The sequence below is a fragment of the Dryobates pubescens genome, chromosome 19 (genome assembly GCF_014839835.1).
Source record: "Dryobates pubescens isolate bDryPub1 chromosome 19, bDryPub1.pri, whole genome shotgun sequence".
Taxonomy (NCBI): domain Eukaryota; kingdom Metazoa; phylum Chordata; class Aves; order Piciformes; family Picidae; genus Dryobates; species Dryobates pubescens.
Genome location: NC_071630.1, coordinates 18,567,305 through 18,592,177, shown reverse-complemented (window position 1 = coordinate 18,592,177; position 24,873 = coordinate 18,567,305). Strand labels below are relative to the sequence as shown.

At 43.0% G+C, this 24,873-nt stretch overlaps 1 protein-coding gene across 3 annotated transcripts in view; it reads left to right on the top strand.

Annotated features, from left to right (window-relative positions):
- ZNF423 (zinc finger protein 423) overlaps positions 1 to 24,873 on the top strand; it is a 231,561-nt gene that overhangs the window by 34,178 nt on the left and 172,510 nt on the right. For all 3 annotated transcript variants that reach the window (XM_054170102.1, XM_054170101.1, XM_054170103.1), the window contains exon 2: positions 8,226 to 8,285. In XM_054170102.1, coding sequence (XP_054026077.1) covers positions 8,226 to 8,285 — 60 coding nt within the window. The remainder of the gene's footprint in view (positions 1 to 8,225; positions 8,286 to 24,873) is intronic.

Here is a 24,873-nt window from a genome sequence, read left to right as displayed (position 1 = left end):
AGCTTCACATTTTATCTTGCTGTCCCACCTCTGGTCTGCCACTTTTCATCTCACATCATCTTCGTCTCACATCATCTTTGGCTTTCGCATAACTTCAGACTGCTTTTGGCATTTTAGCAGAGCAAGGGATTGCTTCATAACTTGCAGAGTCAACTAATGGAATTAAAGCCCTGGCCATGACTTGTAGGTGTGTTAATTCCCCCTTTCTCTACTTTTCTTGTTTGGGTTTGTAAATGTTTCTGTCATCCAGCAATGTTCCAGATGGAGCAAGAATATTTAAACTCCTAAAGTAAAACACGTGATTTTACAAGCAATGTGAGGAATGCCAGATTCACTTTTTTTGTTTCACTTGAGCTTTAAAGCACCTCTTTGCTTGTTGTAGATCTATTTTTGCAAGAAGGTGCAGACACTATGGTGACAGTTGCCTTAGAAATGCATATAATAGTGCAAGGAGGAGCAATCTGCAGGAAGCTGTGCTTGTCATCCTATCCCTGTCCATAGGAGCTGACCCCCCTGAACCTCAAGTCCTTGTGCATCTCCACTTCCTTCTCCACCTCTTTGCTCTCTGCCCTCTGCCTGTGATTTCACCCCACTGGAGCTGAGGTGGTGTGGGCTGGAGCTCAGTCCAGCTGGGGCAGGTGTGAGTAGGGACCCTGAGTGGTCCCATTGGTTTCCAACAGAGCTTATCACAGATGATGATCTGGGTGCCCAGCACATCAGTGGGAACAGTGTGCCAGGCACATATAGGCAGTTGGTGGGATTGAGTCCCTTGGGCTGCATGGGGTGTGCCCACCAATCTCATGGCCAGGCAAATTCCAGGCAGAAAAAGCGGAAGGATCTCCAAACTCCAGTCACCTTCCAATATTTCTGAGGTGGAAGCAACAATTAGGAACAACCAATACTGGAAGATTTTTCTGTTGAAAAAGGCAAGAGGAACATGGAGAGGCACCAAGTCAGGTCTCCTGTGCTGGGATGCAGGCAGGTGGCACAGCCCATCGCAAGGGACTGACAGCATAGCCAGCAAAGGGGACTGTGTTTCTTTGTGGCAGAACAGCAGGTATGGTGTTTTCTAATGAAACCCAAGGGACCTAAACCTGGGTGTTCCCAATATCAGCCACTGCTGGGACAGTTTTGCACCAGCATGGCACAGGGGGCAGAGCAGGGGACTCCTCAGTCTGGTGCCTCTTCTGGGGCAACCTCTAAATTCCTGGATGTTTCAAAGATTAATTATCAAGTATTGCAAATAAAAGGGGAAAAACCCCACACCCTGCCCTTTGGGGATTAACCTTCAATGGCAAGCTCTCAGAACTGTCAGTAAGAGTATTGATCCCAAACCTGTAAAGTATGGAAATGGGATGTCTGCAGATCCACTTTCAAAAACTATAAGCTTAATGTATTACATGTGTAAGATGTTAATCTTGAGAGCAACCTGAAACATTGGCTGCGTTTTATTGCATTGTACACTCGTATTTATTTACCTAATAGATTTTGGTGGTAAATATCTGTCTCCAGTGAAGTCTGTGAATTAGAAACACAAAAAACTAAACATGAGCACTGGGAATAAATAGGCTCTGGCTTATGAGTCAGGTGTGTGGTCCGTGGGAAGGGCTGAGATTAACCATTATCTATGGCCTATGGTCTTTCTTGTCTTACAGAAATGAGGTTTTTATTTACAACAATCCCTTGCTGTAGTTGCAGTTACATTAAGTTTTGCTGCAGCCTTTGAGGCTGGCCCGTTGGCTGCTCACGGATTTACAGTGCAAGTTTAAGCTAATGGATACTTATCAGGCAGGCTGTATTTGGTGATCGTCCATCATTTGCTCATTAAACAGTGTATCTAAGTGATTCTCATTTCCTCCCTGCCACGTCTGGAAAGGAGGAAACTAGACACATTACAATGGAATATTAATGTCCTGGAGGGTTTAGCCACCCATAATTAGATCTCCTTTGCATAAACCTGCTAGTGCTACCTTGTTTTGTTGTTTGTCTTGTTTCCCTTAATCACCTTCACAGATTTTTCAGTTTCTAACTATATTTTTTTCAGTTTTCCTTTGCAATCCTGTCCCATTTATCTCATCCTTCCTTTCTTCCCTCTCCTCCCCCCTTCTTTTTTTTTTTTTCTTTTTTCTTTTCTCTGACCTAGAGAACACAGCAGTCTGGGTTTCCCTGCTCCTCTCTCCTTCACACAAAAAGGCTGACTTTGCCAGCAAAACCCGCAGTCTCTGCCAAGCCCTGTTACCGACTTTGGAGAAAAGCAACCAGAGAACTTGTGCAAATTTAGGCTCTGAACTAGCTAAATAAGCCTGTCAGTAAACCCTGTTGTCATATTTCCCAGCCTACTGGCCCATGAAAAGACTAGTATGTATGGTCTTATTTAAGGTGGACAAACCCCTCCTGGCCATGGGCCACCCGTGGCTGAATTGGCCATGCAGTGGGGAGAGAACAGGGAGGTGGCTCTGGAGCTGTGAGCAATTGTGCCGAGAACCATGCACGGTTCCCATGGGAGATGCCAGGGTTACAGCATGGGTGAGGAATATGCTGTCACCTCTCTGGGGATGCTGTGCAGTCCCAGTGCTCTTTCCCACCAACCACCAGGGAAAAAAACAGCAAAGCGTTGTTAGAGCCAAATGGAAATGATCACACAAACAAGCAAAGTAGCTAGTAAATATGGGGAGGCCTGGCAGGAATCCTCTTGCAAAGTTGATTTTCTGGAGAGAGTAAATGGGCTCAAACAGCTGATGTGAAATACACCTGCTTCCACTGGGTACCTGTTTGCCTCCCCAAATGTTGACGTGGAGGGGCCATGGGGGTTTCCTTTTCCTTTTTGCTGCTGTGTACAGTAAACGTATCGGGATACACTCACAGGCACCTATTCTCAGTGCACTGGCAAAATCCCACAAAGCTTCCTGTTTTCCTGCTCCATGTGAAGGTTTCCCTCTGCACACTGGCAGGAGAAAGCTCCAGGCTGCTGACAAAGAAGGGCAGCCTGGTTCCTCTTGGGCAGCGTGCCCTGGCTCATGGCTGGCCCCGCACCCTGTTGCGCTGTCGGGCAGCAACTGCGGCTCTGCCCCAGCAGCACTTCATTTTAAAAACAAACATGGACCTTTTTCATACTGCTGCTTCCTTTGCTGCTCCTCTGCTGGTTTTTGTGTTTTGTAGGTTTCTGTCTTACTGGTGATATGAGGTAGAGAATGTAACAGAACAGCCAAGCAGGAGAGAGGGAAAGCCTTGTGCCCAGCTGGGAGGTGCCCTGAACAGAAAGGGCTACCTGTCTTCTGCTCAAAGCAGCCATTTCCAATTTTTTTTTTCTCCCTGCATTCCACTAGCAGTTGTGGCAAGCAGCTCCCAGTGTCATACAGGACTGAACTTCCCTGGGCAGTAGGCTGAGTGAGAGCAGAGGTGTTCAATGTGTCAATTTGAGGAGGAAGCCTATCCACACTTCTTCAAAAGACAGACTCTTATGTGTGTGTGTAAAATATGAGGCTATTTAAAGTTTAAAGATTATTAACATCCTTTGTGCTGTCATGCTAAGCAGCTGAAAACTGGCTAATTTACAGTCCTCAGTCCACAAAGTTTTGAGCATCCTCAGGTCCCTTTGGCTTTGTGGAAATGGGAGCTGCTCTGCATTTTGCAGGATTAAGAGCACTGTATCAAATCTCAGGCTGTGGGTGTTGTGGGATGACGAGTCATGGTGGATGAATGGTGGTCGGATGGGGCTATTCTGTGTCCTACGCTGATTCAGGAGCATGTAATTTCATGTGATGGCAGGGATGGAATAAAGGCTGAGCAGGACAGCACAGAGATGTATGTCTGAAGGGCAGCAAGGAGGCCTGAAGATTACAAAAGATCACAGAGCTCTGGCTTGCAAGTACCTACAGCTAGGTCAGGGAAAATATGTGATTATTGTGTGACTGGCTTACAATGTGGCCTGGTGCTGGAGTATTTCTCTAGAGGGAAAGCCGCGAATCTTGACACATACATTACAGCTAATACACAGGCATCGCTGACATTTCCCCAGGTTTATCTGAGAGCATTCTGTCACCAACAAAATCTCACAAAATCCTCCAAACTGAAAAGTGCTGCCAGCATTTTCTGCACCCAAACTATTCTGTATCCAAATTATTCTGTACATGGTGTTTTCAAAGGTCGCTTGCAGGTGGAGTGGTTCCCGTCCTGAGTGCAGCTCTTGACAACAGCCCTGATTCAGGAAGGTTCTCCCACATCAGCTGAGGGACTTGCTTATAAACCAATGTATTTCTCAGCAGTTTCTCAAACTGTCATAGTTCCTGACATTTTAGTTAGCATGCTATGGAGTTTTTATGTTATGGGAAGTGTTAAACTGGTCCTTGTGGTCCTTGAAGCCTGTGTAATAGGATAAGGGAGCATACACATGCCATCTGAATTACTGAGGGGCTGTTGCTCACTTGTAAAGCTTGATTGCATCTAGAAATCAACATTTGGTTCAGAAGCGTCTTACTTTGATAAGGTTAACTTCTTTCCTGGGAGTGATAAAGTGTTAAATAAGCACTGTGACTGTGAATGGAGTTCAGGTAATGGTAGCCCCATAAATAGATGTTCTCGTTCTTAGGGGAATGGATGCTGAATCCTTTCAGAAGTTTCTCTGAGCACAAAGAGCTGAAATCTTTGAGGCTGCAACGCTTGTGACCTAGCAATTAAACAAGCATCCTCAGAGAACATCTGAGATGAGCGGGCAAAATGCAGATATTTGGTGTGTGTGAGCGATGTACAGTGATGTTGCCATTGCACACGGTTCCTTCTCATGTTGGTCCTGCTCTGGCTCTTGCATTCAGGTCCCACAGTCAGCTGGAGCAGAACAGAGCTCTTCTCCAGGCATGAGAGCAGTGAAACCTGTGCTGGGGCAGAACAGGGAGTGGAAGCAGAACTGTGCCCTCCTGTTGCTAGTGATGTCCTACTTGCAGCAGGCTGTGGGCAGGCAGTGCACAAAGTCATCAGTCTTTTGAGTTGACTAACAAGACTTTCTACACTGCCAGCCCAAGGCTCATTTCAGTTCAACCCACACTTCTTGAAGATTTTCAGTGTCATGGATGACCCCAGATTTCACCAAGGGGATGGCTGTTGCAGCACGCTTGCTCTTGAGCGAGTTTCATACAACTATCTCATAATCATCACCCTGAAGGATGAAGCTGAAAGAGCATCTCTGTTTTTGTATTTCTGGTATTTTACCTCTGTGCACCAGCAAATACAGGGAAGATAAAGGAAAAATTAGTTAATGTAGCACAGTGAGTAGTGATATCAGGGCTTAGTGCTTGACTTTGAAACTGTTTCTTGCCCATCTGGTTTTTTCTAGTCAGCTGTGCAGTGAATTTGGCACTGGGAGGCATGCGTACTCTCTCTGTTGGTGCAGTGTGGTGCATCTTGGGTGCCATTCTGTTAATGACACATGGACCATAGTAGGACTGTACTTCTATCTTCTTGCTGTATTGTCTCTGTATTACTGAAGGAGTAAAAATGTGCTTTCCCAAAGCAAGCAGATGAACGATTGTTCAGATGGAGGGATAGAGGCAAGAGTAAGAGTGTAATTACATAGCAACTTTTGCGGTTCAACCATACTACTCCATAAAACCACCCAGTGCTGATCCTGAGTAGTGCCAGCCTGGCCTTGCCCTGTGGTCATGTCCTGCCTGCGGCTTCCAGCAGCACTGCAGCAAGCAGAGTGGGGTCCTGGCCCCCCATGGCAGTACCGCTGCCTTGTTCTCCCTGTCTGAGGGGACATTTGACATGCTGTCCTCCTGCCCAAGAGAAACATTGGTCCAATACATCAATACCTCTGGGAGTAGGCTCAGCTGTTACTTTTTCTTATGGTTGAGCCTGTGAAAGATGATGTTTGCTTAAAAAAAAAAGAAAGAAAAAGGAGGAATAGTGGTGTGAGCAGAAGCTGCAGGGAGATGTGTCTAAGCTCAAGAGGCTCCATCCCACTTGGCCCCTTCCTTACACAGAGGTGCAGCACTGTCAGCTATGTGGTGAGTCTGTGCAAATAGAGGGGGAGAACCTGAAACCATGACTGCAGTAATACAAAGTGAATTTCATTGCTGTCATCTTCACATATATATCCTCTGTCCCCTTTTCAGTCATTAGGGAGCAAAGCAAATTAATGCCAACAGAGGCTGGCTCAAACCTTTGCCCTCATTTAAGGGATTCCAAAAAACATGGTTTTGTTACGTGCTGGAGCCAGCTGCCCTACAGCAGCTCAAGGACTAGAGCAGTCTCCGGTGTTTAACCAACATGAGAGGCAGGGTGTTGCTAAAATTGCTGATGACCAGTCTGATCCTATATTTCTACCTGGCTGGAACTGAATTTATTGCCTTTATGTATTTTTAGCTGGCCGATTTTTAGTTCCCCCCCCTCCCCTTTCCAAGATAAATTGTAGACATAAAACCCCCCCAGCATAAAGTAGCAATACACAAAAGTGTCCAAGAAAGACAGCCAAAACCAAATCAAGAATAAAATCAAATGAAAACATTCCACATGCCTGTTCTGAGTAAGCTACAACTTAGCTTATTTAATTTTGGAGCAGAAACCTCCCAAATATAAGTACATTTTCTTGTTAAAACAAGATATAGATTTGTGTAAGAGTGGAATTGTGTTTAGGGTGGCTATGTCCAGAGTTTTCCTATTAGAAATGGGTCAAAAAGGGAACAAGATGGTGGTTTACAGAACACAAAATGGTAGGTGAGCCCCTAGGAGAGAGCGTGCATGAGCCAAGCCTGCTCTGCCACCATCAGGGAGCAGTACCGATAGTGGCTTCAATAGCTTGTAGCTTTGTATTGTGTTTTTCTCTATCAGTCTGGAATTTAATATTATATGATGTGGCCTTTATGCTAACACAGACATTTTGGATAAACATATAACCATGTCTCAGATATGATTTTTCAAAAGAAATGGCGCTCTGCTCCTCCATCAGTAAACTTGCAGACTGACAGGACTGGAGCTGTGTGCTTCTCTGAACTGTACATTTGTTAATGGTCTGAACTTAAACCCAAAATCTGTCAAGGTACTGCCTCTACAAAATCTCTTCTGTGTTCCTAATGCCACGTGATGTCACCACTGACATCAGCCTGATAAATAAGCTTACACAGTGCCAGAGTTCCTTGCAACACTGAAAAGGAAAAAAAAAAAAGGATGAGAACAGCATAAAATAAAGAACCATGTGATGAAAATGAAAACACTCAATGGAACAGGTCCCATCTGGTCAATAGGAGCTGTGCTTGTGGCTCGGCAATATGGTTTGTATTTCAGTTGCAGAATTATGCAGAATTAGTATCTGAATCCAATATAATTTAGATAAAAGATTTGCAGATTGTTCTGTGCACTGAGTAAATACTTTTCATCAGGAATCAGAGACCGGTGATTTAAATTTGCTCGCTGTCCTGTTGACAGAGTAGACAGGTGAAGATCATCAACTTCTGCAATTAAGAAGAATTTCTGCAGTTACTGCTTCCAAATGCTCAGTCTGACATTAATAAACCTGCCACTGATTCCAGTACCAGCAGGATCGGGCTCCTGTTCACCCTGCTCGTTGTCAGCTGATCTCTTAGTTGTTGTTTAGACTGTAAGAATCAAATGGCATTTTACAATTCTTAACGGGCAGAAGGCTGTAGATAAGTCATTCGCAAGCAGCGAGCACCTGGCTCTGGCAGGTTTCACATCAGCAAGCCTTAAATGCAGTTATTTACACTACCATATTACAGAACATGGTTACACCTTCTGAAAAAAAGATCTCACTCTGTTCTGAATGTGCCTAATATGTTAGTATGCTAAGATTACAAAAGTCTGGCAATTTCCCCTTCATCCGGCAGTTCTTTACCCCACAGCACACGTTTCAAAAGCTGCCTCCACGCTTACAATGGCAATTTGTGCAAATTGTTGGGAATGTACAATATTTTAAATATGAATACTTAGCACCTGCTGATCCTGAAACCTCTCTCAGAATTTCACCCCAGCTGACCGTTACCTGTGCAGGAGTAAACTGCAAACAGAAATCCCATATTTAGCTTGAACCACAGGGAGAGTCTCTTCACTGGATTTCTACCTTATGAATGATTTTATAGAAATCAGAAAATTAGTTTTTCACCAGTGCAAAATTTTGGTTTAATACTCTCGTCTCAGAGTGGACCTAGTTTTCTAGGCTTTGCATTGCAGTGGGTTCCTTTTATCAATCACAAGTTGTTCTTGTTCTTTTTCAGTTGAAGAGGGTGAATCTTCAGATTTTGCTTTGACCTGGGACTCGACAGTGACTCAATCAGGTAAATATTTTCGGTTCTTCTGATTACAAAAACTGCCAGAAAGCTGCCAGGCTTTTTACAGGAACTGTATTTTGTATGTCACATTCCTGTCTCAAATCCAAGACTACCCACTGCAACACAATTTTTATATCAGTTCCATATGGTCAATAAAATCTATTACATACAGAGACTAATATACTCTTATCCTCTGGAGAGCCATTCTTTCTTCTTGTGGGCATACTGAAATGGGTTGTGATTTCTCCAGTATAACCACTTTGAAGTTTTCTGCAATGGGCACTGTTGCACGTTCATTCCAATCTAATTACATAAAAGCTGCTTTAATAGGAATTTTAAACCTTGGTCTCAACTGGAATGTGTGTATTTTTCCTCTCAGAGGAAATTGGAAAGTACTGTCAGGGATGGAGAATAAAAGTGGTACATTGCCATGGTAGAAAGCTTTAACATTTGAACCAGTTTTTGGTCTGCTTTATAGCAATAACATGTGTCTGGGGCTTGTTCATCTGTGTTACATTGATAATTTGAATAAAAAGAGGCTCAAGAAACTGAAGAGGATAAAGCAGGTTTGTCTCTAGTTGTGTAATAGGTGCTGATAACACAAACTTGAGGATGTCAGATAATTCTGTGTTTAAAGTAACTAACCACATCTCAGTCATTGTTTGCACCCTGTGTAAAGATGTTTTACTGTCTACTATGTCTTTAAGATTTATGAAATTCTCAGAATTTTTGATTTTGAAGCCAAGGAGTCTATTTCTGTGCTGTCTTCATACTAGACTGTGCAATGGCATTCTCTTAGAAGTTCTGCAGCAATGTAAAAACACCTCAGAAACTGAGCAGGAGTATGAAAATTAACAATGGTGCTGCATTCTTGGTTAGCATGGGGCTTATAAGAGTCATGGGGAAACTGGCTCACGGGAGACTTTCCCTTATGAAGTCAGCATCTAGTTGTTTGTGAAGGCATAAACTGCCTTTGTGTGGCACTTTGTGGCATTTCACTTTGTACCAAGTGCACTCTGGGTTGTGCTTTGTGCCTCTTTTCTGGGCGCTACGGCTGTTTTGAAGGGTTTGTGTTTTCACTAGTCTTTGATAGCAGATATTGCTGCTGCTGCTGCTGCTGCTGCTGCAAACCCCCAGCTGTGATGTCGAAGGCCCCTTTGTGCCTGGAGCTAACGGCGCATGAAAAGAGCTCTCGCTGGCTCTCTTGCTTGACCTTCGTCTCAAACAGCAGCGGAGTGGAGTTACCGGTGTTATCTACCACGAGTCTTGAATTGTATTAAATTCAACACAGGCCGAGGTTCAAAACAGCAGCAACAACAGCAAAAATCATTTCCGTGCAGAGCGGGAGTTAATTTGGGATTTCTGGATGGTATTGGTGGCTTTGCTGTAAGTAAAAGACAGCCTGTGAAAGGCTTTTCCCAAATTAGCTGAGTCTCCTCCATTTTTCTTCATTTACTCTCATAATTACAGCTCTCGTTCGAGACGTCGGATGTGGGAGAAAATGTATTGTACGTGTGATTTATGGCAGCTGAAGGAAAATGTGTGCCAATTGAGGGGTTTTCCTCAATGCATTTAATAGCTACAGATGTCAATCTGGTGCGTGTGTAAAGAAGCAATACAGTGTCCTATCAAGAAGGAGCACAGTGCATGGGACAGAGGTTGCGTGCTGGAATATGACTGAGGAACTTCTCAGAAAAAGCTTAAAAAGCCCTAGTACATGGTGGTAGGGCTGTGTGGAGTCACTGGCTCTTGTGTGGTGTGTCTCCAAAGCTATATTCAGTAACTGAAACCAGTCCCTCAGTCCCAGTGTGCAAGACTTTCATTATGTTCTTTTATGATCTTCCTGTTTGCATTAGCTCCGGTAGTGTAATGCTGAAGTTCAGTAAAGGGTGAAAAAACATTCTTCGACTTCTTGTTTCATGCCCCTTCCTTCCTTGGCCCAAAATGACAAAATGCCTCTCCTTCTTTGACACCCCTTCCCTCCCACACAAGAAAAAAAACCCAAAAGGCCAAACCCGGGACTTGTTAACTCTCCAACATTTGCCAGATGTTTCAGATTAACATATTTCTCTCCCTTCTTCTCCTGTATGTGTTTGTACATCTCTCTGTGTGTGCAAGCACCACATACAAAGCAACTTCTGAAAAATTATGTTGGCACTCTGTGCAGCTGCTGTGGGCCAGGGGAGCAGTTGTCCTAGGGCAGTGTGGTGCATAGGGACAGCAGAATGTTTAACTTTTTTGTTTGGTTTTATACTAGCAAACTATCTATGTAGGTGAAGTTGTGCTTATTCTTTCCACCAGACCAGTAGAAGCCATGCTGAAAATTGGTAGTGTGAGTATGAGTTGAATCTGGAGTCATGGGTCTTGTCCAGGTAGCTATGACAGCTGACTGTCCCCAGGTGAGGTGTAAAAGATTGTCACTGCAGGGTGAGACATGTCAAACACTGGAGCCTAAGCTGTGTCTCATTGTGGACTTCTCTGCTACTGAAGGTGTGTGGTTTGTGCACCCCTGACTGGACCATGGCACTGGGTGAGTGGCTGCTCATGGAAACTTAGATGCTCCCAGGAGCTGCTCACTGCAGTTCTTGGAAATGGGTGCATTGGCAGCAAAATTCCTGTGCTCTGCTGGGTCTGTTCAGCGACCATCCTTTTTCCTGTGCCAGAGTATGTGTGCAAGTTTCTGTCTGCTCAGGCTTAACTTCTTCATGGTAAAACCTGTGAAGGTGAAATGCTTTGAAGGAATACAGCCTTTGGTGTAGTTGTCTGAGGAATTTATTCAAATACTCCAAATACAACCAGAAATAGTTTCACAGTGAATTGTTTTTTTCATGAGCACAACTTGAGAATCAGGAAAATGTGTAAGAAGGCAGGGGCTGCACTTACACCAGGGTGAATAATTGGGATGTCCACCAGCCCTGTGTAACAATAGGCATATAGTGAATTTCCTTCCTCTTCAGGTCTTGTAAACATTTTCCCCTCTTAATGTAAAAGGAAGAAAAAAAGCTTTTCCTTTCCTCTCTTAATCTGAGGATTTAGCTTGCTGTTACATAGCAGGTCAGTAGTGTTTTGCTGTGTAAGAGGCAGAGACATTTTGTGTCCCAGAGGAAGAGTGCAGCTGAATACTCCTTCGCCCTGCTTTTCCCTCTTAACAGCAGCCCATGGAGCCCTTGAAGCCCATCCATCTCACCCTGAAAGTGTCAGAGAGGGTGTGCTGGGCAGGGCTACTGGAAGGAGGTTTGGGGGTGGGCAGGCAAGCACCAGCCTAGGCTTTTGTGAAAGGGATTTTGGCTGCTTCAGAGCCAAGAGGAAAATAAAATTCAATATTTGCAAAGCGAGGGTCCAGCCAGACAATGCTGCATTGCTGTTGTAATACATCACAGGAGTATTATCTTGAGGAGCAGCAAGGGACATTTTAAAGAAGTAAAAAGTCTTACTAAATATATAGAGAATTTAAGGCATTTTAAAGACCTATGAAAGCATTTTACATGGGGGTTGCTGAGGAGTTTCTCATTAGCCTGATTGTGAGGCTCCAGGGAATCTTGGTTGAATTGTTTGGGGCAAACAGAGCAGATTCTATCTTTTCCTTAGAAGCTGCAGACCTAAAATCAGGATTTTTTTTTTTTTTTTTTAAATGTCTACTTTTGAAGCAATGGAAGATATACTTTTGTTGTGTGCAGCTGGGAGCAAATAGTGCTGGGTATGTCTCTGTGCACATGCGTCTGCTGAGCATGGGGGGGACGTTTGCAGTGTTGGAGACGGGAAGAGCCTCTCCAGTAGCAGTGCCCAACCACCCATTAGTGTACAATATTTGTATCACTCAATTATAGCATTCCAGAAATCAGGAAAGTAAATTCCAGGTTGGTGTTCTCCCTTTTCCCCATCAGCTCCAGATTTCCTGCCCTGGCCAGCAAGCTCACTACAGCAGATGGGCACCTGTGCAAGGGATATGTTAACAAAATGCAGCATGGGAAAAAAGCCCCCAGCACTTTAGGACACAAACATTGATGCTTTTCCATTAAGGGTTCTCCTGTGTGCTTGGTGTATATATACAGTACATGATTTTAGATTTTTAATTGCCTTCTGCAATTCCTTTCAACATTTACTTCCGTTAAGGAGGAAAAGAGGAAACAGAAGCTTTTGAGAAATGAACCACAAAAGAGAAGAAAACCACCCTGTGGTCACTCTATTTCTCTTCCCTTCCACTTTGCATGGCGTCTCCCAGCTGCATAAATCACAATTTTCACTTGCAGTCTGCAGAGAAGGATTGTCTTGACACAGTTTGGAGACTTATTTTCCCTCAGGGCTACCAGAGCCTGTGCCAGGGTGTTTTTAATGTTTTTTTATGCTCCTTGGGACTCTCCCTGCTTGTTCGCTCGTGGTTGTTACCTGTACTCTCCTCCACTGTCAATCTTCTGATCCTGACACTGCTGCTTTCTGCTGCCCAGGGATTGAGGGTTTCCGTTGTCCTCTATCTGTTTTGTAGTGCTGAGTTTAATTTTGGCTGCCAAAGGAGAAAAATGGATGAGAAAGATGGGGTTTTATGAAAGCAAACAGACTTGCCCCTGCAAGTATGCATGTGTTATCTATTCCCTCTTCTCTGTTTATTCAAACAAGCTATGGAAAATGTGTTCTCCCTCCTCACCTTTCCAATTTTTCCAAGGCCTGTTTAAGCCACACAAAGTTAGTTGCCCCTTCAGCTTTCCTCCAGCACCCTGGGTGTGCACACCCCAGCATGGTCCACTACCCACTATCCAAGGCCATCATCTGCACAGGACCCCATCCTCTATGGTCTCACAGTACCCAAGGCTGCCCCTGATCTCTGCTCACATTCCCCTGGCTGCTCTCATAGTGTGGCTGTGGCATCACAACCTGCTGGGTCATAGTCAAGAAGGTGCAGATGAGTGAGACTGCCCTCCCACAAACACTAAGCTCTTTTTCTCCATTTCTACATGTATCATGTTTTGTCTCATTTAACTTCTAAATGGAAGAATGGTGAAACTCCCCTGCCCCAAGCACCGTGAAATTCTGCGATGCCTGCTGCAGAGCACTGAAATGGTTGGTCACAATTCAGTGGGCATTAGAAGCTGCTTGTCTTGTAAGTATTCTGAAATTACCCATCCTGAGTGCCTTCACAAGCTCAGGCGTCTTCTAAAAGCTGATTTCATTAGAAAATCAATATGAGGAGACTCTAATTACAGTGCATAAGGATTTCCAAAGAAGTAAACCTTTGAACTTAGCAAAGAACATAGAAGACTTTGATAACTTTCTTAGCTGAATGTTTTTCCAACGTACTGTGAAGTGTTTGATCTCAACTGGCTGGCATTCTTATGTTGGTTTTAAAACCAAAATCCTTGTCTCTGCATTGACCTCCAGTGTACAGCCCAGTCAGTATAGTCTGAGCTTCTCAAAATGTTAAATATCTGCTTTGGAAGTAGTGAAAAGCCAAATAAATAGAAACCAGAAATAAAGCTACAGAGAGCTGTTGCTCTGGCTGCTGCCTTCCTCATTTATTTTAAGCTGTACTTTTATTTTCTCTAGTAATGTATGGGCTTTTACAATGTACTGTCCTTTCACAAGAGAAAAAAAAATTCCTAATTACAAAATCTAGTTTTCAACTCAAATCTTTCATTTCTAAACACTAATTTATCTGTGATGCTTTTGTGATTTTTACCTTTTTTTGCTTCCTTTTGAGAGGAAAGTACTTTTGATAGTGCTTTCTCAAACAGAAAGTCAAGTGATAGGAAATACATGGTACTCAGATAATCTGGTGGTGGGTGAACATCCAAGACAGAGGTAAGATTTTTGGAGCCAAGATATTATCAATAGAAACAATACAAGTAATTGTAAACATTTCCAAGATCACTCTGTAGGAGCTCACAGCATAACTCTGCATCTGCAAGCATGAGGGCTTCCTGGGAGCAAGTCTATGCTCCTGGGCTGCCAGGAAGGGAAACGTGGAGCTGGTGGAGGAAGCTGTTGGCTGGAGTGCCAAGGGTTCTGTGGGTGTCCCCAAGGTCTGAGTGACATCCCGTGGTTGTAGCACCTTCAGGGAAAGGAGAAGCATAAAATGCGAGACTCCTCACGCTGTGCGGTGCAGTGCAGCCCTGACATGTGCGTCTGTCGTGGAAACAGCTGCCCCGTGAATCTGCCGAGCTGTGCCTGGTGCTGTGGCGCCATAGGTGTTCCCCTCTTGTTGGGGGGGGAATCGCTGGCAAGAAGGAGTGATCTTCAGATGTGAACACAGCGTGGGTGTCAGTATTTAAATTAGAAGCACACACCTGTGTATTATGGCATTTCCTACAAAATACTTACTATTGGAAATGTTAATTGGAAGATTACAGCAATAGCACAGAGGAGGAGAATTAATTTCTGTGGTACAAGAGGCAAGGAAAGAAAGCCTCATTTCAAAGTGAGCTATTGAGTGTTCTCCCTACCCCATCATTCACCCATTCCCAGGCTTTTTAACAACAGTGTCTGCTGGAAAGCCAGACTGCTTAAGAGAAAGCTGAGCAAGCGTGGTGTGTGGCATGGATGTTGATGAGTTTCACAGGAGCTAAAGCCAGCCCTCTAAATTGCTACAAGCAACATCTGTAAAGGGGAAAATTTCTGCAGGCTGTGGGGTCGCAGCCCTAGCCTGGGCACACTGGAGAGAGGCCATGAACCTGCATGCACGGTGATGTGGCAGTGCATTGGGACTGGCGATGGTCAGCAATATTTCAGTCAAATCTGAGAGTATCTGTGAGGTCATCAGGTTAACCTCATCCCAAGTCTTGTGCGCTTAGTGTATCTGCTGGCACAGGATTGCTGTGAGTTGGGAGTTGTTCGCATAAGATCTTCTGGCAGGGACATCTTGCCAGAAATGCAAGTGCCCCATTGGCATGGATTCTTGCATATGTGAGGGTGTCCTTCTGGGATCATGTCCCTGTTGTGCCAGCAATGTTTTTTCCCCTGTGACAAATCTGCTTTTTATTCAAAGGTGTGTTTGTTGGTTCTTTATTTGCTGGGAGACAGTAGCACTGTGTTTCATTTCCTGGCACTGACTGAAGCCGTTCACCTTTGTAAGAGGACCCTCAGATATGTGCAGCCTGTCTGTCTATTGCCTGCTTGAGTTCAGCTCTCCCGTGGGTATGAACATTCCAGTGAAAGACGCTGCCATTTTGCTGGATGGGGTGCTTGAGAGGAGCAAGACATAACAGCACCTTCCCATGTTCTTCACATTCCTGCTCTCCCTTCCTGTGTCTTTTCAGTGATGCTATCTTGTCCTCTCTTGCTGCCCAAGCAAAGGGCTGTGATTAGATGAGCATTTTCTGTGTTTTGAGATGAAAATTGTATCTGTTGTTTACAATAGCCTTCAGAGACATAAGTAGCAGTAATGGGCTAAAGTAAAGCAAAGAAGATGCTAGGAATTTCCTACTAGTGGAATCTAATAGACTCCTATATCATCTCCCATAATTTCAGTCATTTTCAAACGAGGCTGGACAAAACACTTGAAAGTATGCTGTAGGAATGGTCTTAAATTAGCAGAGGGATGGGTAAGATCACCTGGTAAATCCTTTTCATTTCTAATTTATCCACTTCTGCCACGCTCTGGACTTGCTCAACTCCTGCAGATCTGAGGACAGAAGCAGACTTCAGGCAAACTGTACTTTCTGGAGTTTATTTCAGTAAATATTTTAATGCAGGATCTCAGAGCACTTTACAAAAGCTAATTAAGCCTGCCAACCTAGTAGAAAGTCTTTCTTGTTCCCCATGTCCATATCACTTTGTCTCTGCTTCATGCAGCATGCAGCATGCAGCAGGCTGACCTTCCCAGAGGGCTCTGACTTCAGAACTGATGGGCACTTGCCAACCCATCTTGCTTTGAGTCCTTTTTGCAGGTCAGTGGTTTTGCTTTGGCTGGTAGGAGAGAGAGAAGTGGAAACCATGCCACTGCAGGAAGTGCTTGCAGTGGGCTTTGCCTTTGAGGAATCAGACAGCTGAAGTGTTGAAGGAAAGTCTCCTGGTGAACAGTATCTTTGGTTCTCCCAGAAACTTGTGTTCTCCTTTGACTAGTTTACACATAGCGGTTGTAACTTCTAGCTCAAAGCTCCCAGCCTGCATAAATGTAAACCAAAAGGAACAGAATATATTACATTGGCCTGGTGCTTAAACAAGAAAAAAAATCAATCAAAATTAATGCCAGAGTGGTGAATCCCCAGTAACTGTTCTTCTTGAGGACAAAACAAGTTGTGCCAGTCATGAGAGTGGTTTTATAAACAAGATTGTAAAAGAAGGAAAACAAATGCAATAAACAACCTCCACTGCTTGCCTTTTTTTTTTTCCTGGGATGAGTAAGGATGTTGATATGAAACTGCAGTGAAGAACTGCATGAAATTTCTGATGCTTTGTCCAAATAGTCTTTGCTTATTCAGTACAGGAAACTAGAATCATTTGGGTTGGAAGGGACCTCTAGTGGGTCTTACTCAACATTGAACTAACTTGTAAAAGTTTCTGTAATGGTTACTGACATATTTTTGGTTGAATTCTATTGAATCGTTAAGCTTCTTGGAGATCTTGAGTACAAGTATGGTTACAGTAACATAAGAATGTGTAGAAAACAAAAATTAAGGCCAAATAGTCATGGAAAAAAGAAGAAGAAAGGATTTCAATAATAAAATGTAGCCAACAGTGTCTCGCAATAGAAGATACATTTGTATTTCTCTCGTTGGTGTTTAAAGTAGTCTATTTTTTTGGTCTGGCTACAAGGAATTACAATATCATTGTCAAAATAGACTAAGCTCATCTCTTAATCTTGTATTTGTTGTGTAAATTCAAATGAGAAAACTGTTAAATGGGACCATTTATAATGAGATTTGAGATACCCTATGGCTCTCACTTGGAGACAAGTGACCTTTGTCTTTTTTGAGGCTGAGTAACAGCATGGCAAAGATTTAATAGATGTGTGCAGAGGCCTGGCAGTAGATTGGGGTGTGCATGGAAGAGGTGCTCAATGTGTCTTGCTCTACATATTTTTGAATTCATCACGCTTGGTACTGAAGTGCCTGCCTGTCTGCATGTTTTACTAGCCATGCCTCCTTTCTCCCTCGGATGGCTTTGGCATTCGTTAGTAGAAATTATTAGACAGTCACAAAACACTAAAGAGAAAGGCAAAACCCTGCGCACTTTGCTTGGAAACACTGTCTGTGTTGCACAAAGCTCTGACAAGATCAAGCCTCTAATTAAATTATCTGGCACGTGGACAATTCTGTTCCGAGATCTGCTGAGCTAATGTGTAGCCATTAGCTCATACAGCCACCAAATCAGAAGTACCAAAGAGACAATTTACATAGGGCCACAGCGTGTTTTAAAAAATTCTGGTGAGTTGTGAAGCCTGTAATGTTAATTGCCAGTTAGCACATTGTAATTGCTGTAATTATTTGCAAGTAAAATGATGTAAGGGACTTAACATTGTACTTTTCTTAACACTTCACATGTTGGTGATCCATTTAGAGTTTTGCTGGTTATTTCAAGAGCTCAGCAGCCACTTGCTGGAGCCTGATCTCATCCACGAGCCTGCCGTTCCGCCAGTGTTCTTTAATGCTGAGTGGTGGCTCTCTAAAGTCTTTATTAAATGCAATAAAATAATAAATGCAAATGTCTGCTGCTGACCAGTGAGAGCATAGCCAGCCCTGCAGCTGGCCGCACTGGAGCCCAACTGGGAGAGAGCCTTCAGCACAAATTGCCAGCCTATTGCCTCCCACTGCCACGTCGCGGAAGTGGGCCAAAAGCTCCTCCGTGTGGGATTAAAGGGATGTGTAATAGATTAAAGATCAAAAATGTTAATTAAGAAATGGTCTTTTCTAATAAGATGCCTTCAAGGGCACGCTACCAAAAATGAAGCAATATCTCATTTTGGCAACAGTGCTGGGGTTGTAATGAAGCTGGAGCACGGGGGTAAGGGGAGAAGGAAGGGAAGCCTCCTGTTCTCCTTCAGAAGGGGTAAATCAATTAGCCAAAAAAAAAAAAAGTAAACACAGAAGTCAGAATGACATTACTCTGAGTGCCACTGATTGTGTGGATTTACACATCCATGCTTTAGCTTGGCATTGCCTTGAGGGTAAGTTGGCAGTTTGTGACTGATAGAGACAAGCTCCTTCAGCTTAGTGATATTTAAGCAGCGGCATGGTCATTTGGCTGAAAGTAGCCACTCTTGTTGGAGTGCAATATATTCTCCTGATGTAATTTTCTAGACATGGGAAGTTCAGACCTTTGTTCCTGAATTGGAACTTGTAGGCATGATGTTTGGGGAAAGGCTTATTTTTCATATTCCAGGCTCCTGCAGCTGCAGGAAAAAAAAATGTATGTTTCACAAATAAACTGATATACAAGTTTTGTGTTCAAACCCAGAAGGTGCTTTTGAGAGCTGTGAAACTATTGCATCATTATAATGAAAGAAAACAGGCTTTTTGTTAAACTTGAGCGTTCTAGTTAGTGACTCCACTGTTACATCTTAGTAAACCCATCAAAACTCCAAAAGGAGAAGTCAGGTGTTTAAGAGTGCTTTTCCTTGCAGTGGGATTGTGGGATTTCACATCCCAATTCATCCTACACTTTCCCCTCTGCAGTATTTCTGAAGCAAGCTATTTGCTAGCATGAAATGGAGGGACCCTGTAGGCAATTCTTCCCCCCTCTTACCTGGAAACTATCCCACCTGGATAAAGAATACCACTGGCATGGTGAGGCATGGTAGTATGTGTGTAAGTTTCAGGACTCTAGCTGTTCTTTGAACCAAAGCTAGAGTGAGTTTTCAATTTGAGGGAAATACAGTGGAAAATACCTGCTGGTCGTGTGCCTCTGTGTGTGCCTAGCGAGGTAAGGCTGACTGAAGCAGCCTGGCAGAAAAAGATCCTCCAACAATGATCTGAAATTCAGGTTTGTTGCTCTATGTTTGTGCATTGAAATTTCACCTGTTGTGTGACTTCAGCAGAAAAGAGCATTTGGAGGAGATAAGTGAGCAAAAGACAGTGGCTATGTGCTACCTGCTCACTTGCAGCCCCAAATGAAGTGGGGAAGCAGAGCATGGCATCCATATCCTTGGGAGGAGGAGTTTTGGTTTTCCCTGAGTCTTGTTTAATTGAGATGGGGTTTTGAGCCCTCAGAGCTGGGCACAGTGTAGGCTTGTGCTTATTGGTAGTATTTAGCTTGGATGGGGTCTATAGATGGTTTAAATTAAATGACACTAAATTCCTGTGCCCTGATTTTGTCACATAAGTGATCACAAATGGAGATAGTGGCTGTTTCCATCCACAGAAAGAAAACTGGAGGATTGTTTCTTATCCAAGAACTTAATTCAGGTGTTTCCACGCTTCAGGAATGTATCACTTTGACAGACTATTTCCATCTTTACTTGATTTCAGTTAATGGTTTTTGTTAAAAGAAATGTGTAACTCGTAGCTTTCTCCCAGGAAGGGCTACATGAAGCCCTTCCTGCTGACACATCAAAGATAGAACTGTTGCAGCAGAAAGATTATTGCCTTTTTCCTTATTATGAAGTTCATCTAAAAGTCTGAAAATCACTTTGTCCTGGGCAGTTTTGAAGACAGTGTTCTGAACGGGAGTTTCCCTCTGAGTAATTTTGACGAAATGAGCAAAGATGTGTCTAGAGTGGCCTTGTTTCAGCAACAAGAGGGAAGACTTAGTTTTGCAGTGGTGAATTAATCAGGTAGGTTATACTTGCAGAAAATTGGTGACTTTGTAATCTGCATTTGTGCAGAATGTGTGTCCCATATAAAAACTGAGAAAACTTAAACTCTGAGAGTGGATCATATCAGGATATTTGCACTTAGCACACAAGCCCAGATGACCACATATCCTGCTAAATGAATGAGAAATGTTCTGAGAATCATTTGGCTTCTGTTCCTTGTTCATATTAAACAAAATACATTGATTGCCAGATTTCCCCAGTAACATCCAGGAAGCATGTACAAAATCAGCAGGATTAGTGAGATATAACTGAGAGCAGCATTTGATCTATAAACTTATGGGGAAAAAATGTGCCATAAATGTGTACCTGTTTTTTAATCAAGGTGAATTTCAGGCTGAGACCTTGAACAAGTCAGCTAATAGCCACATTGGCAAAACATTGTCTGGGCAGGATGTTGCAGAAATCCACATTTTTTTCTTCAATTTCCCCCCAGTCTTTATATATAATGTGTGCAGACAGCTGCAGTGTTGGAGACACGAGGAATATCACTTCTGCAAATGCTCTTTGCATCTCTGGATTTGTGTTGTAACAACCAAGCATAGCTGCTCCCGTGTAACAGAATTAAATTACGTTCCATTTTTCAGCATGACTTCCAAAAAGTGATGCTTGGTGTTTAGGGTGTGAAATTGAAACAGGAATTCGTGTTGCTCTTCCTCCAAAATGCTTTACAGAAACCAGTGATTTTTTTTTTTTCAGTTTTATTTTTTAAATTAAATATTGAGGTTGTAAACCTGTTGTACTGCAAATGTCTTTCTGAGTCACAAAGAAGCTCACAGATGTACCACAGGCACCGGGAGCGTGGCAGAGCCATCAGTGAACTATTAAATGAGAAAACACATCATGAGAGTTAAGTGATTTTTAGCTCGATACTGTAATGAAATATTTTAAACCCCTATCTGGCTAATGAACATTGTGGCCAGACTGCATAATTGGATGAGGATGTAGGAAGTGGAAGTGCTTTAAAAACAGTCTGCTAGCTGTGATAGCTGTAAATTGAGTGGAAGGGTCCAAAGTGAGGCCCAAAGCCCTTTTCGTGTGACAGCCGTGAGGCTGTGGATGCGGTGGCCATGCCAGCGTGAGCCGTGGTGTTTAGCTGCTGAAAAAGCTGTTTTGTAGGTTAAAGTTCTCAAGTGTGCATCTTCCTGCTTGTCAGCAATTAATAATGCAAATTCAATAATTTAAGGGGAAAAGCTGGGACTGGGGCCCCACAAAGAAATGTGCCCTGTTAAAATGGATAATTTTCATATTATTATTACTACATTTTACCTAGTGCAAAGTACACAGGGAATGGAGCTGCTAAAGAGCATATCAACTAAATTAGGGTTAATTAGAAGTTCTCCCAAATAGCTGGTGCTTCATCAGCAACAGAGCAGTGTGTAAATAAGTCTAATTTCTCTCCGACTAAACTCTTCACAAGCTTAATTACAAGAGCAACAATATCTTCCCCCTACCCTCCCTGTTTCATTAGTGGGAGCAGGTCAGTAGGAGCTGTATCTGATGAGGGTTATCAGGAGCAGTCCAGAGCTGCACCTTTCACAGGTGTCCTTTGAGACTGAGGAAGAAGTGGAGAAACTTTCAGCATATCTGGATGAGCCCAATTAAGGCAGTTCATGAGAAACTTAAGCAGCAAGCACTGATAGAAAGGGGGGAAAATTACTGCTATGTTCTGGAGAGACTTGTAAAAATTAAATAAAGTATTTCCACTGTTTGGATTATTTGCCAACTTCATTTCTTCCCCTTTACTACTCATTTGCCAGAGAAAAGTACATACTTAGAGTTTTATCTGTATTTATTTAGTTATTTATTTATTTTAACCATACATCATCCTCCAGCAGATCTGAGGGCTTTGCCAGTTCCTTGATGCCATGTACCATGCTGCTGTCTCCTGCTCCAACTCTCAGAGTCTGCTGAATGAGAGGAGTGGCTGAGGGCGACAAGACTTTAAAGACATGTCAGCTATAACTTTTAAATGTCTTTCCAGGCTTTCTTTACCACACAGGGCTAGAAGAGAGAATGCAGAAAGGTGTTAGGAGAAAAAGTATTAGTGCTGCTAAAAGGATCACCATGCTGGAGGACTGGTGCAGCTCACTGCTTATTTCAGAGATAAACAGCTGAAAATCTCTGGCCAGGAATTAGTTATCACAGGGAAAATGCAAACCTGGGTGCTGGTTTCAGCTGGGTGCAGAAGTGCTCTGCTGAGGGCTCATTCAGAGGGATTCATTTATTTTATTCAGTGCTGGATTCACTGTCTCCTGCGATTTATCTGCTTATTTATTTCTTTATTTCTCATTCGGTTGAAGCCAGTGCATTCTTTATTACGCAGTGTCACGTTTCAGCCAATCCCAAATCAATAAATGAGCAGCAGCAGAATAGCATGCAGCACAATTCTAACAGCATGAGCTACACAGAAGTATATTTCACTTAGCTCCAATTTAAATACTCTGTGTTGCTCGATTTAATTATGTGAAATTACTGAATTAATGGCTTTGTCAAGTGAAACGTGTAGGACTTCAGAGTTTGGTATTAAGGAAAGAAATTAGAAAGGAAATTTGAGGTACATTAATTTTTGCATGCAGGCTTGTTTTAAACACAAACTGAAATTTAACTGAGCCCACAGCCCAGAATCACATCATGTTTTAAACCTGAGGAATAAAGACGAGAAAGTGGCAGGGAACTTTTTGAGTCATTCTGCTAACTTGGTTTCCTTGTCAGCTTGTATTAATCTCCTTGGTGTGTCTAGTGGGCAGGACAGGTGTGTGTTTGTGCAGCAGGGGCTGGCCACTCTCATGTGGAAGATAATACTTGCTGCAGAATCCAATGCTTCTCTAATAGCATTGCCACCTGTTAAATACCCTTTCCCATGCTGTGTTATCTGACTTTTTTCTCTGTATTCTGGTTGAGAATCTTGTTAAATCAGCTGCCTTTTTTCCCCACATTCATTAATCTAAGTTTTTTTGCTGGTCTGAATACCTGCGCCAAGATGTCATGCCCAGCCAGGCAGAGAGATGCACTTTCATGAGACCTGAGGGTAATGTTTCTGAAAACTCGTAGGCCCTACACTTCTGAAGCCCTTTAGACATGTAGGTCTAAAGCCTTGTAGGTGCCTAACTCTCCTTAATTTCCAATTTCATGGGGTTTTGCTGCAGCCTGTTGTCACTCAGTGGGCATTCAGCTCCTAAGTCACTTGGGTTGCCTGCAGATGTCCCTCCCAGCTCCAGCTGGAGCAGTGTAAGGTACTCTTTAAGCCCCACAACTAGATTGTGGTCCAAGTCCAGCCCTCTATAGCCTGGGTATAAACAGGAGTTTTACACAAGAAGCTAACTTGACAAACCTGGCCCCACAGAAACATCTCAGGTGTTTAATCACAGTTTTCAAGACTCTCAGGCACAGTTATCACAGAAGCTGGCTCCTTCCACGTTCCTTCAGCTGTACATTTGTCATTTCTGTTGGGAAAACGACCCAGGCAGGTTCTGAGCAAACTGAGACCCATGAGAAGGTCAATTAAATAATTATTGCTTTCTCTAATTTGCCTAAGTGTATTTTTCTTCCTGCCCCAATACATTTTACACTCCGGCTTCATCTTTTCCATTTGTATCAAGTCCACCCCTTCGTTCCTGACAGTTTGCAGAGTGCCATGGCTCTTTCCATCTCAGTCCTAATGTTTTGGGGTTTCTGTAGATGTAAAAAGATGAATGGAAATGTTCCCTGTAGGATCCCATAGGTCTGGGTTGTTGAAGGGCTCTTTGGAATAGTTTTTAAATAAATCTGTACTCTGAAGAAGTCCATTTGGAACAGAAATATATTCAGGGATGTAGGAGGGCATTTTGTACTGAGGCCCTGTCTGCTTTTCTGTTGCGTCTCACTCTCATGTGCATCTGCTGTGGGCTGTTAGACACTGAGGGTGGGACTCTTCTGGGGCCAGAATGTACCTGCAGAAAGGACAACTAGAAGTCCTGAATCTTACATTAGAACAATAAAGGAATCAGCATTTTGAATAAGGCAGAGGGCCTTCAAACACTGAATACAGTCACATTTCTCACTTGCGGTAAACCGCATCCTCTAATTTCTCTGTCTTTAGAAATCAACAGGTTTATTTTAATAAAGAGTTAGAGCAGCTGCTATTCTGAGCAGAACCAGTCAATACCTTATTTTTGCTGCAAAAACAAGCCACATGTGAATTTTATTAAGCCTTCTGAATTTTCTGTCTGTTTAGGGAGCTATAGATTTGAGTTTTACAGATATCTGGCTTTACCTCACAGTAACAAAACCCAAACCAAACCAAACCAAAACCAACCAACCAACCAAACCAAACCCAAAAAAGAAGAGGTTTTGTCATGCCTATGAATTAAAAGGTGATTGAGATGTCCTGTATTAGGTATGAGCAGCATTCCATGGAACTGCTGGAAACAGGACACTTGTCTTCAACAGAAATATGAAAAATAGTAAGTTGAGCATTACTAAAATACTCATGTCAAAATAAAAGCAAAATACTGGTTTTGTGCTGAGAATTTACATGGATTTTATTATATGATGATGGTCAGTGTTTCTTCAAAGTTGCATGTCACAGAGAAAAAGTACCTTTTTATGAAGAAGTGCACTTCACTTCGAAATTATTACTTGCAGCACACTAATTTCCTTGTGCATAGAAATGAATTTTAGATCAGATTTGATTTGAACCTTATTATCAGAACTGAAGGTGGCAGTTACTCCCATTCAGATGCACCTTAAGAATCTGGAAGTGGATAATAGCACCTTGTTTTCAGAGGCAGATCATCTGTTGCACAGCTATTACAGGTCTTGGGTAAGTGCGAGTTTTCTGCAGATGATGGCAGAAAAGTTTGGATAGCTCTG